The sequence below is a fragment of the Copidosoma floridanum genome, unplaced genomic scaffold (assembly GCF_036245765.1).
Source record: "Copidosoma floridanum isolate Cflo_tuat_1 unplaced genomic scaffold, Cflo_Japanese_pri ptg000025l, whole genome shotgun sequence".
Taxonomy (NCBI): domain Eukaryota; kingdom Metazoa; phylum Arthropoda; class Insecta; order Hymenoptera; family Encyrtidae; genus Copidosoma; species Copidosoma floridanum.
The window spans coordinates 4,749,837-4,770,601 of NW_028321902.1; the positions used below are offsets into that span (position 1 = coordinate 4,749,837).

At 40.1% G+C, this 20,765-nt stretch overlaps 1 protein-coding gene across 1 annotated transcript in view; it reads right to left on the reverse strand.

Annotated features, from left to right (window-relative positions):
• Positions 1 to 20,765, reverse strand: part of gukh (NHS actin remodeling regulator GUK-holder) — a 75,986-nt gene that overhangs the window by 16,222 nt on the left and 38,999 nt on the right. The window contains exon 2 of the mRNA XM_089595513.1: positions 2,970 to 3,235. Coding sequence (XP_089451639.1) covers positions 2,970 to 3,235 — 266 coding nt within the window. The remainder of the gene's footprint in view (positions 1 to 2,969; positions 3,236 to 20,765) is intronic.

Below are 20,765 nucleotides of genomic sequence, written 5' to 3' on the forward strand. Positions count from 1 at the left end.
TATTTTTAGTATATGGAGCCCGACCCATCATCATCCTATACCAACTGTATACCTACAGGTGCTTTTTTTTTTTTTTTTTTTTTTTTTTTAATGCGCATTCTATAGGTATTATATACCTATATTGTTTCACCCTCAAATAGGTGTAAATAACTGTACTCGTGTAGCTTTTAATTCAGTTTTTTTTAATGATTTTTATCACGTTTTTCAACCAATGAACCAACACAAGTGTGACGAGTCTCAAAGTGATTGGGTGACTACGAGGGGGTATACATACGTCTCATTGGCCGTCGAGAGAAGAGTCTCCAATTGGGCCTGTACGTATGAAACACTTTCCCTCAAAAGGTATCAAAAATCCTTTTTTTTTTTTTCTTTTTTTTTCCCCCTGCCAAGCTTATATAACAACGCATCGCGTGTCCGATGAAATTTCGCTGCGATTCGCGAAGAAGAAGCGCAAAGTAACTTTCATTTCACGCAGGTTTATATTTTCCCTCCTCCTCCGCTGCTTATCCCGCGGTGCAATTCACAGACCAAGGTCGCGATAACCCTTTCTTTTTTTCCTTACCCACAGCCTATATATATATATTATGTACAGCGGGGGTGAGGAAAGTGCCATTTTTCTAACCCACGTGGTTTCAACAATACCCGAGTTGGTGGTTATAATAATATAATATGCGTTGTACGGTAAGTACCCTAATCGAGATAAACGAAGCATTGAGTGTAAACCAAAGGTACACACATGTATTATGACCGAATGGATTTCGCGCGACGTCCGGCTTTAAAATTTAGCCAAGGCACCACACCAGTGTATACATATATATGTACGAGGCAAGGGAAAAGGAGAGGCGAAGACAAAAAAAAAAAAAAGGTACGCGAGAACCAGTTTGACCCTCCCCCTACCTTTGAGCTTGAGACCTGTGTACACGTATACACGATACACTCTCACGTCTGGAATCCAGGGGTGGAGGAGGAGGGAAAATTAGTCTCGGGAATATCTTTTTTTTTTTTTTTTTTTTTTTTTTTTCGTTTGTTTGTCCCGCCATCGGCGCGATGATGTGACCAGCGCCCGGGAGCATTACAACCATATCACGCAACATCGCGACATATTCGCCGAATGTGTACCTTGTATAAATATATATACACGTGTGCATATGATATAATCAAGGGATTTTTGCATCGATTCTATATATAAACGCGAGCTCCGTTGTTTATTATTGTTTTTTTTTTTTTTACATCGAGAGATCGGTAAAGTAAATATACTTGCAGTGAGATTTTTCAAAACATCGTTCACCACGCAGGTGGGCATGTATATGTGAACACACGAAAAGAAAGAAAAAAAAAAAAGGGTGTTATGCAAGTCCGAGAGGGTCCATCCAATCCATCCATATTATCCAGAAATGTACGTGTTCGGGTTCATGTGTATACCTATACATACGGAGAGAAAGAGATCGGGGTCCCAGTGGTTCTTGTACAGGGGACCTACCGGCGCGGCGGCGCGTCGAGTTTGCTCTCCGAGCGGTAGTACATATATGTATACATGTACACTTAGGGCCCCGGAGTGCGGGTGGAATTCCAGCGTTGCCAGATTTTTCTCTCCCCGCCGCGTTTTGACTCTCCCGGTTCGACACTCTGTGACTCACTTTGTTTGTCAACAATCTTGTCTTTACGGGGTGTCCCCTCGTTTTTTTTTTTCTTTTTCTTTTTTGGTCAAGTGCACAAGTATTTTTCTTTTCATTTGTATCGCTTTTCAAAAATGTTTGACGTGCGGGTATGTGTGTTCATATACATAGAAACAAAAAGGGTCCATTTATCGAGCTTGTTTTAATCGTTTGGATATAATCCAAATTACGGATGCTTTTATGGTCAACGCGTACGTGCAAAACAAAAACGCCGCCCCAGCTTTTGGTTTCACAATCGGGGGGGACAGCAGTACCTATAACAATGTAGTGGGTGGAAATGGATGGAAAAAAAATTGTTTGATCTCCCCTCGATTTTCTTTTTTTTAATAAGTGACTGTGAAAAGTTTACAGTAATACTTTACAAACAGAAGAAATTTAATTACGGTTGAATTTACAAATAATCGCCCCCTTCCTGTCGTGACTTTGTGGTGTTATCATTTTTGTTGGATCCCCAAACCTTAGACGATTCCATTAAAATTTTCATTGATTCGTCTTACTTGGAATCGGAAATTTATACTTTCTTCCAGCGTTTGTGGAAAAAAAAAACAAACAAAAAAACACCTGTTCGTCTGTTCCTTATTTTTTTATTAACAAGAGAAGTGAGATCAAGACTGTCCCTTATAACAAATCTTTTTTACCTGATCTTTTCCATATCGTCGTTTGTAAGGAAAAAGGTACCAATTGGTCAGAGCTTGATAATTAGACGATTTTTTTAACACAAATAAATGAACTATCAATGATTGAATATTACAATAAAATTTTCATAATTTCTCTGAAATTTTTCCCTATTTTCTTAGTTTTACTAGCGAATGTAATGTTCCAAATGTTAACAAGTGATCCAATAATAAGACATACCATAGTACGATTAAAGAGAATTGTTATAGCCTATACTTCAATATTATTTTGGGTATCACGAGTAATCAAATTAACGAAACTTCAACTAGTAGAACAATAAAGTATTGTGTAGGAAATAACGAAATTGACTTTGATATTATACTCAAATAGTGACATTTTTCATCCCGAAATAGATACTATTTGACAATTTCAGTATATCGTGTACTTATTAACACTTAAGATCGAGGGTATATACAATGTTTTTTTTTGTTTTTTTTTTTAATCGTCACATACCTTTTCCCCCCAAACGACGAAATATATAGCCAAGTAATAATCGTCCCTCGGATTGATCGATTCTTCTACAAAGGTCGAGTTCCCAAAAACGTACATTTCAGCGCTTCGTATATTTATTAAAACTGAAAGGGATAAAAAAAAAAAAAAGAAAGAAAAAAAACTTACGACTCGGGACTCGATGTCGAAGCTCTGCTCGCGCCTGAAGCGCCGCTTCCCGAGGACGGGCGTGCATATGAACATGTCGATCGGACTGATCGCGTCCCTGTCCCTCCTCAGAGAATCGAGGCTCTTGACCGCCACCGCCGCCGCCGCCTCGTACAGCTGCCTCAGCGCCTTTGGCCTCGTGTCCACGGTGAAGAGACAATTTTCCGTCCGCCTCGGCAAATCGAAGTGCACCGTTCTCTGGGCGAACGTGCAGATGTCCGACTCGGCTGCCAAACAAAAATCAACGAGGGGTTTCATTGTTAGTTGTTTTTTTTTTTTTTTTTTTTTTTTTTTTTCCAAGAAATTTGAGTATATGCAGGTACCAAATTCTTACAGTATAATTATTGTATCCTCCCTTGTTCATACCCCTACATATATTCTATACTCCAAGGAGAACCCCAAAATTAACGCCACCACCCTCTATATAAGGGCATTTTAATCACGAATCGCCTTGTGTTTTTCCTCCCTCCGTCGCATAAATAATCCTGTCCATTTTCGTTTAATCCCCGATACTTATTATTATCATTATTTCTCCTTCCACTCGGTAATGTTCCCTGTACTCTCTTATTACCACGTCCCGCGGCTACGATGGGGTTTTTTTTTTTTTGTTCACAGATCCTACCGCGGTTATTACGCCGCGTACAGCTCTTAATCGGTGTATTGGCTCGTGGAGCCTATCGTTTCCGACTTTTCCGTATCAGAAGCTAGTATGGGGGGCTTTGGGGAGGTAACCCCCCTCCCCCCCCACGCAGGATCGTAAATCGTGATTGTATCCAAGCACACGTAGTGTAGTTTTATTTTGATTGTGTACCTATATATACTTATATTATATACGCGATTCGCTGTTGATGCGTATAGTTGGGTGGTGCTCGAGGGGTGATGTTCTATGGTTTCTCTGCACGCGCGTGCACACCCCTTTGCGGTTGTAATGAGAAATTCCACGAAAAAACAAAAACTACGCAGTATGGAGAGGTCCTTTGGGGGGGGGGAGAAAAAATATTTTTGGGTGGAAAATTTTTTTCAAAGCGTTGTGCTTAGGGTGATTTTCAGTTGTTTTTTTTTGGGAAGATGGGAAAAAGGCTTTAAAAAAAAAAAATGCGTGTGTCACGCCCTCGTACCATTAGTAAAGCTGTAGGTACATGAACCTCCAGGAATTTGTCTAGCTTCCTGGAGAAACTTGAATAATAAGGAAACATCATCGCCCTTCGGAACAAAAATTATTTCCCGGGGGACTCCCAACTAGGTTTTTTTTTGTTTTTTTTTTTTACAGAATTGCTTATATGATAAGAGAAAAAGGTACATATACCAACGCGGCAAATCGATAACCATTTAAACACTCAATTTTGTAATGTACATCCGTATAATATAGCCAACGTTTAAAGCAATGACGTATACGGTGTAATGGGTGTATCACGCTGGTGTCGCCGCTCGGGGCGATTCGTGAAAATCACGGGGTTAATGGGTTAGTTGTAGAAAGCGCGGCTGGGATATATACCACACGCCCACCCATGTACGCGCGAGGCTCCGAGAGTACACCTATATATATATATATATACGCGCACGGGGGAGGTAGAGAGAGAGAAAAGAAGGTATGTATGGCTTTTTTTTTTTTTTTTTTTTTTTTTTTGTATAGGTAAGTACACAGACTCCACGGAGAGCCAAAGGAAAGTGGGAGTTACGAGTCAAGGCCACAAGACAAGAGCAAACGGCAAACTGCAACCCAAGGGCAAACTCGAAGACTCGTACACGACGACGATGCCTCCCCTCTTTGCACCGCACAAACACGCGCGTATAATATTGTTTTTTTTTTTAATGCTCATACAGTATATAATATATGCGTACAATCAATGACAGAAGCTGCGTGTGATACGCATGTACGTATATTATATTTTATATACTCGCAATTTTTTTTTATTGTTCGCAAAGAATTGCAGGGAGGGGGGGAAGCAAAATCGTCAAAACAACCCAATAACCGGTAACAATGTCGGGGAAGCACACAAGCGCTCCGCAGGAGGTTCAAAACACACGGGGATTGTCGTGAACGAGTACTATATATTATATGGTCTAAAAAACGTTTAGAACAAAAAAAAAGAAAAGAGTCACCTCCTCCTTCCTCCCTTCGACCCAAGCTATATACATGTACACACACGTTGTGTATACTTTTGTCGCTCTTTGTCCTTTCTCTCTCTCTCTCTCTCTGGCGAACATACAATATATACAGAAAAAGACCGAGAAAAGGATAATCGAAACAATGAAAGCTACACACGGAGCGGCCCTTTATGTCGGTATGTATATATATGGTGGCTTGCCATGCACGGACGACTTCTCTCTCTCCGGAGCACCGAGGAAAAAGAGTTTCGCGGATAAGTTAAACTTCTCCTCCTCTTTCTCACATTATTTTTTTTTCTTTTTTTTTTTCCACACAACAATCGCTCTCGACTCTTGCTTGTTTTCGGTGCTGTGCATGTATAAGCACACGGTTCGCGAGAGTCACGTATACCCGTTCGAGATTAGGATGAAGGATATACTGTTCTCTCTACAGTCCCAAAAAAACCCGGAGCTTTCGAGCATATGTATGTAGGGTATCGGGCAGGAGTCGAAAAATCTTATGTATACCTACGTGTAACCCAGCCCACCTCGTCTCCTTTTTCTTTCGACTCTTTGCTCTGGAAGTCGTAAAAAACCAAAACCCAATACCTATATACGATCACCCACGAGCTTGTACACGTGTATATAATTATGGACAAGAACGAGTTTTATAGGTAAATGCACACACATTCCATTAGAATATTTTTCTTTTCAATTAAAACTCTTGACTTGTTGCTTTAACGGTACTAGTACCATATCAATTGTGCACGGGTGTCCAAAGCTAGTATCACCACCCAAAGCTACAAAAGAGCGTGCCCTTGGCTCTCTTTCTTTTTACTGCTAAATAATTAAAGCGCAAGAGGTGCTCTTCTGTGGTTCTTTTTTTCATTGCCGTTGTTTCTCAAACCACACGCGCACGTAATGGACTCTCGAGTGCGGGTTACATGCACTTGATGATCGTTGAAAAAAAAAAAAAAAAAAAACAACAACAACAATTGAAATGAAAAGCGATATAGCTGAATCGAGTATTTTTTTTTTTTTTTTTTTTCAAGTGGTCAAAAACCGTCCGAGAGCAACGAGATCTTCTTACGTTATTGGTACTTTAGAGTTAGAGAGTTTATATTTATCATAGACTACAAACATTTTAGCCATATAATAATACAGATGTGCTTAAAAGCAGCAGTTACTGAAGCTGCGCTGGTTCAAAAATTCATAGAGAGTGTCTATATGTAAAATATAGTCTGACCAATAAACGGCTCCTAAAATCGTTGCACGAGTACCTATAAGTATATCGAAGACGTACCCACGTTTGGAGGGAAATTTAAATGTGTTCAAATTTCCACACAACATGTGCACATTGTCTTTCCAACCAATTCGTACACGAAGAAGGTATTTCACATATATGTATAATGTGAATATCAATAATAGGTATACACACGCAGCTACCAAGCAAGGCTGGCCGGCAAAGTAACCACCCTACCACACATGTTTTGCTCCTGTATATAAGGAGTAAATATTGTATCGCGTATACCTACGCCCTTAAGGGGTACGTATATAGGAATCATCTTCTTTTTCTCGCTCCCTAACGGTCTTATCAAGATTCACGTTGTACGTACTAAGGCAACGACGCTTTCGTTATCGGCTCCTCCGCGGCTTCTGATGCCATTCCTCTTCTTTTGTATTCACGCTGCAGAAACTTCGCATTTTTTTTTCCTTTTTTTTGTCACTGTAATGACGTTTTCTACATAAACTTTTTGTCCTCCTCCAATTGCACGTATGAAGCCCGTTTCTTTACAGCCAAACTCGTACATATGGTACACTATATACCCACCCCCCCGATGGAAATAAGGCGCGGGTCATAAAAACCATGTGTAGGTATAGCACGCCCCAAAAATCGTGCCACTCGTCCATAAATCAGCAACATAATAACGTATAATATATATATACAGCAGACCAGGCACAGAACGCAAAACAATCCACGTTTACTTTTTTTTGATAATTTTAGAGATGTACATCAATTTTTACGTGAAAACGCGATAATACTGAACAAATAAATCATTTTGTCGTCAAATTATATAAACATATACGTATAATGTGTTTATAACTAGCCAGTAGCTAGCTAAGAAAATCAACTCACATAGCCAGCTCCATGAGTCGATTTTCATAGCTAGCTACTGGCTAGCTATAAACATATTATGCGTATGTATTTATATACTTGTTCAGCATTATCGCGTTTTTACGTAAAAATTGATGTATATCTCTAAAATTATCAAAAAAAAGTAAACGTGGATTGTTTTGCGTTCTGTGCCTGGTCTGCTGTGTATATATATACTTATAATATGATTATAGCTAGCCAGTAGCTAGCTATGCAAATCAACCCACGAAGCTAGCTCCGTGGTAGTTGGCTAGGTGGCGCTTAGGCGCTTCCGTACGTGTCCTTTGAAGCGTTTCCTATCTCTGTTTTCGAGAGGCACCGGGGCACGATTGTCCTTGCAAGCGAGCCAATGTATACCTATATATATATCCTTTGTTTTTTTCGTCCCCGCGAAGAAGAAGGACTACATTAGCATGTCACCGTTTGTTGCGAGAATTCTCAAGTAGCAAGAGAGACACGCTGTACACTGCGTTGTTGCAGTGTGCGAAGGCCAAGGGATCGAGGTCCCCCGCAGCACCATCATTTTCACACCCCCCCCCCCCCGAATCTGTAAAAGGTGTGGCCGCATCGGGTGTAACTGAGTTTATTTGTTTACGAATTAAATGTTTGCATTTCTCGCTTGGCTTTTAATTTTATCCTCTCAGACCTTTAACATTTATAAGTACGAGGTTTTTCCTTCGTATTGCCGCCAATTAGGGTTAAAATTTCATTCAATACGAATAAAAATCGTCAATGTACTCGTAGGTCCGTCACAACGTTTTGCATGACCGCGAACGATTCAAGAAATTGATTAGTTGCTTTTTTTTTTTTTTTGGACTGTTGAAACGAATATTTATCATGGAAAAAAAAAGGGAAGACTTTTAAAGTAAGGTAGGTCATACTTGATTGTATTTAGTACAAGTTACTCGAATTTTTTGATAATTTAACAATAATTTTAGGTGTGACATAAAATAAATTGTAATTATCTGTTACATTGTCACTTACAATTACAATTGGGATAAAACTCAATTTGACATTTTTCAGCAGGTGTAAATATACTATACCCTGTATTGGTAAAATGGTTGTGCACATTGTACGCAAAAAATTAACCAATAGTTTTGCAAACGTATTGTTTATTATCAACTTATCGCTACATTTTTTACATACACACATTTATATTCACGTTTAACATTCATATCCATTCTATTGTCCAACAACTTACTTTTCCACTTATGTACGTATAAAAGTGTGGGCGGTAAAAAACGCAGTGAAAACCCAATGGACGACAAAATAAACAAAATGTCTTTCCACATGGCACAACAGCACTAGGCGTGAAAAAAATTCCAAATCTGTCAATCGCCCAACATCTCAAACATCATCGCAGTCATCGTAGCTGAGCTTGCGAGCTACGCTCCTCGGACGATTCGCCAGTCTGTCGTTGTTCATACAAAAGCACAGGTCGAAGGGTGAGCCCCTGGCCATGCACGTGCACCGGAATCCCGTAGCTGCTCTCTTGACATCCTCGCGGTAACGATCGTATATCTGCTCGTAGAACGGGTGGACCTGGCGATACAAGTGCTCGTTTGGATGGACCGCGGGCTTGGTCCACTCTTGGCACCACCGATCACACCCAAGGTGAGGTTCATGGGCACACTTGGGACTCTCCTTGACCGTGGCCATGGCCGTTTTCACCCGATCCTCGTTGCGACAGCGACGCGCCTGCTTGCCCAGGTAGTGGGCGAACAACCGATCCAGGCTGAGGTTGCCCGAGTCGTAGGTCAACGGCACTTTTTTTTCACACCAAGGTGCGCGCTTCGGTGAGGCGGATCCAAATTGCTGGCTATACATATTAACGACAATTATACCTGTAAACAAATGCGCATTTTAGTACCTACAGCATATCCAGCTTTTCAAAGGATTACATACGCACAACGAGTAACAAACGCCACAAGTATCATATTGTAATGGAAAAGAAAAAAAATTAACTTACCTTGGAAGACAAGTAAAAACGCTGTCGGTGTTGCTTAAAGTCCACGAGCGGTGTAGGGTGTATGGACACTTTGGAGCAAGTTGTTACCAAATAAAGCGATATTTGTCAAATGATGTACAGGGCCTTGTTGCACTGCAATTTATACACGACCACGGCCAAGTGGTTTGTTTGTCATTGACGGGAAAAATCGGCTTTCACCGTAACTTTAGCACGTACAGTTCAATTAGCTCGAAAGGATTAAGATACCAAGCGTATGTGTATTGTAGTTTTCTGGGATGAGATAACAAGTCGCTTTTTCCGAGTGACACACGTCTCGTCCAAGGAAAATATCCGGGAAAATTGTACTATACTGTTGTTTTCTCGTTTTCTACCGAACGAGCGATAATCATCCATGAACTGTTGCCGAATTCGAAAGCGAGAAATTTTATGACTCCCACAATCGTATATTGGATCATTATACTTTTTGGAACGCGAGGTTTCATGAAAATAAGGAGCGCCGTCTGCGCGAAAGCCACAGATTTTGCCGGTCAACACTTTTCTCCCACCGGTGCTTGGAAATCTTTTTTTCACCCTCTTACACACCCAATTTGTTTATGACAATTAAACACCTTTTGTAAATTTGGCAAAACCCCCCCTTGGGCCCCAAGACTTTGCCGATCGTCTCGACTATAGATATATACAAGTACACGCTTGGCTCAGCGAGTTCGAGGAAGACCACATTATATATAATATACGATTCGCCTCCCCCGAGGAGCAAAAATTTTCGAGGAGGAAAACCTTTAATTTCTCAACAAAACCCCGTATATATATATATATATATATATATATATATATACACACGCAGGGGAGAGAAATCGATCTTTGACTCTGAGCGATTGAACGGCCCCGCGTTGCGTTATTGTATACACGAGCGAGTAGAAAACCGAAACGCCCAGCTAAATCGTTAAACTCGTATAATGCGTGTAACCCCCCCCCCGCCCGTGTCGTGAGCTTTTGAAACGCGCCGTGCCAAGTGACGAATCGGCCGAGCTCCGGGAAGTTAAAGTTATTACTGCCGATTCACCACTGCCTTATATATATCGGGGTGCAGTACAAACCATACCGATTTTTTGGGCAACGCCTTCTCTTTTTGTCGCTGTTCGGTATTTCTATTATTTCTCTTCTTCATCCGCATATATATAGAGCATCAACCGCAGTCTGCGCTTGATTCGACCTTTTAGGCGCGTGTCTACCGATTTTTCGTACCGATCGCCTTAACCGCTACACACTCGTCAAGTTGGACGAAAACATAAATATGTACATCAACCGGAGAATAATATCGTTATTTGTCGTTTCTCCCTCTTTGTTATTTGTATATTTATGTTCACCCACAAAAGGGGCGCGTAGACGATCGGGTCGCTTGATAGTGTACACAAGCTAAAAATCCTCGTTCGATGTAAAGCACCCGGGCACTTTGTGCTTTTCGACGAAACTTTTGCATGAAAACACTTTAAAAAATTGTCAAAGCTGCACGTATGTCTACGTATTGTCACGCAAAACGGGACACGTATATGCAAACTCCTTTATTAGTCATTCAGCTCGCTGCGAAAAGTAAAAAAAAATAAATAAATAAATAATGTCGCCATGAATTTCCGTACATGTCGTGCACGTCGAAGCCAACCGAGTGAAAATTAATTCGTCAATGAAACTCGCGGGTGGCTAAGTGAAACGGCACACTGTATATATATAGTATATACATACCCTGCAGCAACACCATTACACCAGCCGTATACTCTCTCTCTCTCGCTTTATAATACCATTACACGTATACACTTATCCGCGCTGCGGGCGGAGAAAATTTTCACTTCCTCTCTCTCTCGCGTTTATTACACATGGCACGCCCGCGTGTTCGTATTATCGGTAGTGTATGTAAAAAAAAAACAAAAAAGAAAAAATACGCGTACAGATGATAATCGATATCCTTGTACGATGTATTTATGTATACGTATAGGTATACACGTATAGAAATTGTTACAGGAAGAAGCGCGCATTCCGTCGTATATATGTATACACCACACGCGGCTAATTGAGGATGTGAGATATATATATATATATATGTAAGGCTCTGTGTGGCGTCTATTTAGCCTTATAGATTACTATATATAGGTGCACATTGTATATGGTGTGGTATGGTGTGTGCTATATACATACATACCTACGTGTGGACCAAGTATCGAATTCGACATACCTGTTCGTTTAACGTTACTTTATTATCTATGTGTAGGTATAGGTAAGCATGGTGCAACTTTTATTTGTTGTCAACAATTGTGTAACAACTTTAAAATGTTGGAATCTGATCATTTTTTTTTTTTTGTACAGACATATAACTTAAATTGTTGAAATTGTGGCTAAATAAGTAGAGTATCCTATGGAGGGCCTCGTCATCCTCATAAGGGTATGGGTATATACATCGAGTATTTAGTTTCAAGATTTTTCGTTTTTCTCTCCGTGTGAGTACGTAATAATATACCAAAACAACACACCGAGGCGAGGAATAAATAACAACAAACGAGACGAGACGAGATTTGAAAAGGTGACGAGCGGAATCGAGTATAAATTTAATACCCCTCCTTCCCCGCCACGGTTACGTGGAGATGAAGGTACGTGGGTTTTGAAACAGTAATTTTCAAGAATGAGTGGACGAAATTTTTTTTCTTCCTCGCGTTCAAGCCCCACTATTTTCATTCGTCGGCAATCGGTTAAATTAAATTTGTACAATTTTAAGTCTTGGGAGCGTAATATCCCAAGCTGAAACATCACGTTATCGTTGCCCAACTATATATATGTATACAGGTTGATCGGGGGCACTTACATATCTCCGCGTAGGTGTATAAGGTACACATGTATAGCCACGTAGCTACTCTCGGAAAAGTTCCGTGGACCGTCGATGTTTGGCTGCTGATAAAAAAAAAAAAAAACGTCGGTTGGTGATCGCGTATCGCTCGAGTCGCTTCGTATCCCTTTTTTTTTTTTTTTTTTCATTTCCCACCACTTTTCTTTGACCTCCGAATTGGTTTTGAGAAAGTATAACCATGTAGTATATAGCTAATTATAAAGAGGCGAGATGTATGAGAAAAAAAAAACACACGAGTGGCTGAGCGGAAGGAAGTTAAAGACAAATCGGCCGTGTAATCCGATGAAAAAAAAGGGGGGCAATTTGATTTTCCAGCCAAAACTAACGTTGGGGAGGGGGGGGCAATCGTTATTCTCCGCACGAGCAAAAACCCTGCCAGACAAAGACGCGCGGAGCAAAAAGAGCCATCGCGCGGTGCACTGCAGGAGCGACAAATCCGCAAAACGGTGGCGGTTTTTGCGCGTCGGACAGACAGACGAAACAGGGCAACCGGCCAGCCGGCTGCTCTTTTTTTTTTCTTCTATTGTGCCTCTCTTGGCGGCGTTGGGTAGACACGAGCGACGACTGTATGCGGGAAATCGGGGGGATAAGGGAGAGAGAAAAAAAAAAAAAAAAAAAAAGTTTACGCTTATACAAAGGACGTCGACCCTTGCGGGGGTTGCTCTCGGTCGTCCGTCAAATGATCTCGGGCGAAGACGTATAAATATGATTAGGCAACAATGTCGGGCTTGACGCTGACGTTGCATTGAGATTTATGTCGCGTGTGCGGGCGTATCGTCACAATCACTCGAAACTCGACGAAAAGTCACCGACCAAGTGAGGGAGAGAGAGATGCTGCTCTCTTTGTGTCGTCTTTATTGAGCGCGAGTACACATATATTATACCAATTGACTTTCCGATCGTCTCTATGGGTATAATATCCTTTGTGTTGTGAGATTAAGAGACTCGGCGTCGATTCGGGACTCGCTCTCTCATACGACAATATTATTATTATATTACCCATTGGTTTGCAACAGTTGTTCCTTTATACTTTTTTTCCCTTCTTCATCCCACTCGCTTAATTTAAAAAAAGTTATTATAAACATGCAACTTTTTCAAAATAATAACATCATACACTAAGATGCAAGACTTATTTCAACTATTTATCTATACCAAGTAAACAACGTTTCACTATTTGAATTAGTTGGTTGACTTATTGTTGGTACATATACCACTCGAAATAATAACGTGCATGGGTTGTACGATTATCTTCGTTCGTTCATTGGGTTACCGATTAATTATGTTTGGAATTAAAATTCATACCTACTGGGGGCAAATCAATTTTTTTACCATTTCACCTGTTAAAATCTTGCGAGACTTTTCCTTTGTCTATGTTTTTTTTTTTTTTTCGCACAGCACTCGGATTCATTCATTCTTATTGATGATCAAATTGAAGAAAAAAAAAAAAAAAAAAAAAAAAAAAAAAAAAAAAAAGGAGTACCTATTAATATCGACTTCTGAATTCATTCCACACGTGTATCTTTAACTGCCATCATTCGACCATTAAGGCCACGGAACTGCTGCTGTCCCTTCCACACTGCGCGCGTCTTGAACCCCAAATCGAGATTCAATAACACGCGGCTGCAACAACTGGTCCACGCCAGCCGACATTACTCTTGAAAGATATTTCGTCCCAATAAAATTGATGAAAAAAGACACAGCCTCCATATACCTACTAAAAAAGTAACGCGCGAAATCAATCTATATACTCGCTTTTATAAATAGTGCGATCGATCGATGAGGGAAGAAAATAAAAAAAGGGACCGCTGTCGATCGGTATACGTGTATGAAACGGCTACTGCCCGCGGTTGGCGGTACAAGAGTCGGCGCTTTCACTGCCCACACATGTGTGTGAATATATATATATATATATATATATATATATATATATATATATATATATATATATATATATATATATATATATATATGTGTACGCGTGCACGCATAAATGGGGATCAAGATACACACCCATGTTATATTATGCAGAAAGACGTCAACGCCGGGGAGCACGTAAACGCGGAAGTGTCGGGTGACTTTACTCTCTTTCTCTCTCGTGTGTGTGTGTGTGTGTACTTTATTGTACATACGCAGGAGGAGGAAACTATATACATGTACATCGCGGCTTCGCGGCACAGCCTCGTTTTTCAACTTTAGCGCGCGTCTGCAGCGGTGCATATGTATATATCCTCCCGAGCTTTTTCTCCATCTCTCTATAAGTTTCTTGATGCTTCGCATTTCTCGGTGTGAAAAATACATGTATTCGTAATATGTACGCAATCATTTCATATTTATTATCATTATCTCCCCACAGCATCCAAAGCCTATCTCTTATCTCGTCGGAAATAAAGTGTACATATATATATATATATATGTACCCATAGCGCTCTCAAAGTGAACATATACCACGTTATAAATCCACGTAAGGAGAAAGATAAGGAGTCAACAACGCGACGCGCTCGTTCCTCTCTCTTTCTCTCTCTCTCGAGTATATTATACCTATTACGATTGTCCTCAAAAATGCAGTTGCGGCTGATCGACCTGGGCATGAATGGGTTTTTACCGTTACCCACGATGATCGAACGGACGTGAAGATTTGTTTTTTTTTTTTTTAGTTCCCACGTGGACGACCGACTATATAGCTGCAATTACATAGGCGCGAAACCACCATAAATGGTATAAATATATGGAAATTTGTACGAAATTAGCACACCCCACTACGACGACCTACTGTACTTTGACCGTAAAAACGAAAGAGGCGGACTTCCGAGTCCAAACCGAATTAAAATGTAATCTCGAATATTACGAGGCAAAATGAAGAAACACCTCTGATGTTCATTGTAACAAAGAGTATATAAGTACAGGCGTATTTTTTGTTTTTTTGTTTTTTTTTTTTTTCAAGCGCTTCAATGGGCAAAACCCACAATGACACTCGACATACATAATTCAGGATACACGAGGGTACACGCCGCATATACGTTACATTATATATTTACGTATTTTGCGTACATACGCGTATGCGCATAAAATAAAACGCGAATCCTCGAATTCCCATACATTTTAGGGAGTCTCCACGGATTATTGTACCTATATATGTACAGACAGCAGCGCGCACATTTTACGACGGAGCACATTACAATACGAGTTTTCCACTAGTTTTCGCGGCATATCCCTCACTGTATATCATCATACACACGAGGTGTAAATCAGCCATCAGCGCGGACTCTCCTTTGCATCGACGCGTATGAATATAAATAAGCCTTCCCCGCGAGAGAGCAAAGCTACTCGCGTGCCCGTGCACAACGCAGATTGTACTCCAATAAGGTGTATATATTATACAACACGGGTGGGCATGGGGAGGAGGGCGGTCTAAACTCCTTCCGCCACGTGCGCGCTCACTTTGTATTTACATAAACCAGTCACTTTTGCGTTTTTTTTCATCTCTTCAACTCTCGCTCACTTTCGTGCACTCTGCTCCGTTATCTCTCTCTCTCCCGTGTTTTTTTTTTCTCCTCCCCCCCCCACCCTCCCCTTTTCGAGTGTCGATGAGTGATCCGACGCGACACTGTTGCCTATCCCCCTCTCTTGAAATTCCACCCGCAGTTTACTTATACATATACATAGGTTTGGAAAATTTACGTTGTTTCCGGCTGTGAGTCTATACCTCGTCGTATTTCACCATTTCACCCGAGGAAAAATATTTGCTTCGGCAATACGAAGTACTTGCGCGTTGCCGATTCAAAAATCTCCTTTTTTTTCTTTCTTTATTTCAAGCTAATACAATGTTCAAGCGCGCGCGAGTATGTAAATAAGAATATGGGGTTGCGGACACTCCATACGCCTTTAAAACAAAATTTAAGAAATTTGCGGGCAATGCAATCTATATAATATATTATATATACATCTTGGGGCGCATCTCACTCTTTTGGCATAATATACGACCCATCACATTGTACAGCTATGTATACAGCAACTACTACTTCACCAATGCGGAAACGTAAACTATCAGGAACAATTTCGTCCATTGACCTCCTTATTTTCGGGAAGAAAAACGGAAAGGGGCAGCACGGGAGGGACGTACAATTAAAAACAAAAAGAAAAAACGATTCACTCTATAATATACCGCGGAGCCGATATATTATTATCACTCGACACTCCCTCTCTCGCGCTTCATACAAATGGGAATTTAGCGTTTGCGAGGAGCTTCGATCTCCAATACACAATAATACCCCTTTTTTCTCCTGTCTTCGGGGGCGACGGCAACGGTCCATTCCTTCCGCTTCGTCTCACACACACACGCGCGCGAGTATATTTTGACAGCCAAGGTGCGGCCGTGCACATTTACACCGGTGGACCTTTTTTCCTCCCCCCCCCCCCGTACACACATATCCGACCGCATCGACGCCTCCGCGCGCTATCTTTCTCGGAATCAAGTATATCTCTCGCTCCGACCGGAGGAGGGGTATTATTTATAACACCGGGCCTTACATACATACATATATGTATATGTACATTTGTCAGCGAGATCGCGGAGGAAGAACTTTCAGCGAGCGACAGTATATGTATATATACAGCGAGATTCGTTCGGGAGGACGGAGGAGGATATATAAAATATATATGCGGTGCAACGAGATACATATATATTGCACACACACATATATAAATCAGCGGGTGTATCATCATACAGCCATGGTGTAGGTACATTGGTATAGTATATGAATTTACGCGAATTCGCGTCTATAGTGTGCTATATAACATATTGGTGTACCTTTTATGGGAATTTGGTATACATATATGGAAAAAAATTAGGCTGTTTATACATATATATGTATATAAAATCAATATACATGTTGCGTTGCAATCACATATATATACCTACTGCAGAGTCAATGGACGAAATGAGTTAATTGGCGGCTCAAATTCATTAATGAAAATAAATGGCTTGAAACTGCGTAGCGCGTGCGCTTATACCTATATATATATATACACATATGTGCAATGTGCATAAATTTAATATGATGAATGTGGATCAATCGATGCGTGTATACATGTATACGTTGACGGGGTCGAGCTTCCGCTGTAATTTTTTTATTTATGCGACGCACAAGTATAATATGTATGTCAATGGTCATCGTCACCTATTTATGATAATGTATATTACCTATATGTCTGGCCGGTGCATATATGCATTTGTGTCGTGTGTCGCGCTTGGCCTTGTTACTTATATGCTGCACCGCACACATGTATTATATTGTCGTATATTATGTTATTTGCGTGATTTACATATATATATACCTACGTACTTAATTGTACAATACATTTAGTAGGATATAATATATGAATCATACTTGGTCGATCTTTCACACGTCATCACCTCTCATCTTAATCTCTATTTCATCAACGTCTTGTCAAGTTACTTACTAATGTCATCAACACTACTATTTCTTTTTATCTCAAAAATATACTGCATTTACATATATACATCAACTTTAGAAGATGTATCGTACACGTAATAGATATGTATAAAATATGGACACGTTATTCTCTCTCTGACCCACTATATACATCAATTAAAGTCAATCTGTGGGCGCAAGTTTTCTTTTTTTTTTTTTTTTTTTTTTTTAACGACAGTGGCACACACAGCACACGTCGTCAATATACAATGGACCAAGACACGACGACGCTCTCTGCAGCTCTCTCGGGTATGTATATATATATATATTCCGGTTAAAGTACACCGCACGCAATACTTACATACTCTACGTGTACACACACACACGCGCGTGCAATATAAGCATCACGCGGTGCAAGTTCTCGTTATATACGTGGGCTGTGAGCTCGTGCACGTGAAAAAAAAAAAAAACAAAAAAAACAAAAAGACGTGTATGTACGTATATAAAGCAGGGCCTGTTTGCATGCCCACACGCCGGTTTCTTATGCACATAGACCTACTATGTAATATACATGTGAAAACGGCAGCGATCAATATATATATATATAATGTAGGTACGAAGTGGACAAGGGTCGAAGAACCAAAAGAATGGAAGGGCTTCAATTGAAACACACGGAGAGAGAGAGAGAGAGATTCAATCTATAATACTCATATATCCTTTTAAATTTTTTGTTTTTTTTTTATATTTTTAAAAACCATCAGAATACAAGATAAAGCTCAGACTGAGCTTGCATTTGGGCACCACAGTTGTAACATGTATATAATGTTTATTTATGTTTGACACGGGAGATGTATTCCATATAATAATATTATGTACTTGGTTCGAAAGGTTGATGGGTATTTTATGCGCGAGTCTTGCATCACGCTCCATTGGCTTTTTCAATTAAAGCGCGCGCGAACGAGCTTTCAAACGTCCGGAAATATAAAAACGCTTGGCGATAGGTATATATTTTAGTAGCGCGGTGCATCTTACATTACTTTCATACATGGCGTTTATCTTTCTTTTCTTCATGCCCACACGAAAATTCTCTCATCGACAATCGAACAAATCGTACATCGAGCACTTGTACTCGAGAGACGCTACATACATATATATGTTTTGAATCGGTCAAGGGTATACTTATACATATACGTACGGGCCCTTTCGTTGCACTTGCAGGGTGTATATTTATATGCATATATACACTTATGATCATTTGTATGCGAGACTTGAAGTTGACCTGTCACGTGTGGGTGGGTGTGTATACGTGCTCGGCAACTAATTTCTCACAACGACTCTTTCCTCCTCTACTTATATTTGTTTGTTTTACTCGTATACTTATATATACGTACACCATATACATTATCGTACACACATAATACGTCTATATATATACATGTACACGAGCGAGGGGAATGAGCTCATTGTTCTTTTGATGTGGGCCGACGCGTGCGGGGGAGTTGGTTGTACGTGTATTCGTATACTTGGGTATACACCACAGCGAGGAGAAGAAGAAGTAGGTACGGGAGAGCTGAAATGAAATTGATAACGAATCGTTACGTATATATAGCTCACATATATATAATGATATGCGCGATGCGGAAGTATATGCAGTGCTGTATGTATGTATGTAAATATAAATGTACTTGCAGCCCCGAGAGTCTAATCGGCGCGTGGATGACCCAACTCGCGATATTGATTGATTTAGATTTTCGTGATGAGGCATATAGGTATGACGTGTAAGCATTTATATGAGGGGGACGAGATTTCTCGCGGTGGGTCGTTGATCGTCTATTTTTTCTTTTAAAAGTTCATGGAAAAAAAGGGGTTAGTTGGGATTACGATTAGAGTTGATTAGCAAAAGAAAAAGAAAAAACAAAAAAAGATAATCATCGATGTATTGTAGAGACGTGAAGGATACATTTGCCAATGTAACAAAAGGAGGATTTTCTTCGTATTACGATGACGCGAGATGTTGATCGATCGAACAAGAAATTAAAAATCAGCAATGAAAGTGTGCAAAGTGCGCCTGACGTAACAATAGGTGTAAGGAGCACAAGGAAAAATGTCTCACCATACTGATGAAACGGAGGAGAATACCGTATATATATACACACATTACGATGCAGGTGATGTACGAATAAGAAGAAGCAAAAAAGCGATCCCGGAATGAACACTACCTCGTATAAACGCAAAAAAAAAACGAAGAGAAAGTCATCCTTTCACCGTCACCCGCAATATATTATCTCGTCACTAATCAGCACACAATGTACCGTTTTATCATTTCCAACACTTTTACCATTTTTATCCCTTTTTTCATAGGATTCAATATCAACGACGTGCTCTGATGGTTTTATTTCTTTTTTTCTTTTCATTGTTTCCACACATGCGCGTTCACGTAGTACCGGATAAGCAAAAATGACTGCATAGTCTACCGCGAACTAGACCCATACTATACCACCCCCCCCCCCCCGAGTATAGTACTAGTTTCCGGTACAGTCCGCGCGCTTCGGAACGGACTTTTGTTCGGCGATTCTCTTTTGGGCCATGCATATATATATACACACGTATACGAAGAGATACACAAAGTGACGGAGAGAAAAAGGGTGTATGGGCAGGAAATTCTGTTTCCTTCCTCCTGGGGGATTCTCGCGGTACTGTACTGAAATCCTTTGTAGCGCGGATACGAGGGAATCAATTTGGGCATTGTTACCATACGTGAGTATATATATATATATGATATACCTATACGTAAGAAGTATTGTATACGGTCGAAAGTGCGCAAGTCGAGTCTCGTTATTGTTATTATTTGTCTCTGCTATAAAGTATATCATTCCGTGAATCTTGACTTTATGCCTATAACTTTTGGGCTCTCTTGTACACTCAGAAAAGTGCTGTAATAATAATTACTACTAGGAAAGCTTGGACATATATTATACACTCGCGTTGGGAGAAATTGTATTTGGGTGTCATTTATGATGTCAGTATAGTGACAATTATTACATAATGAAAAAATATATACTATGTTACATTTTCAAAAAAATGTATAAAAAAAATGTGCAGTCGTTTGTTCTACAACACTATATATTTTGAATGAAGTTGGTAATGGTTAAACACTCGTAAAATCTTAACTTAATTTATACTCAAAGTGATTATTTTTACTCGAAACGGCAGAAATGAA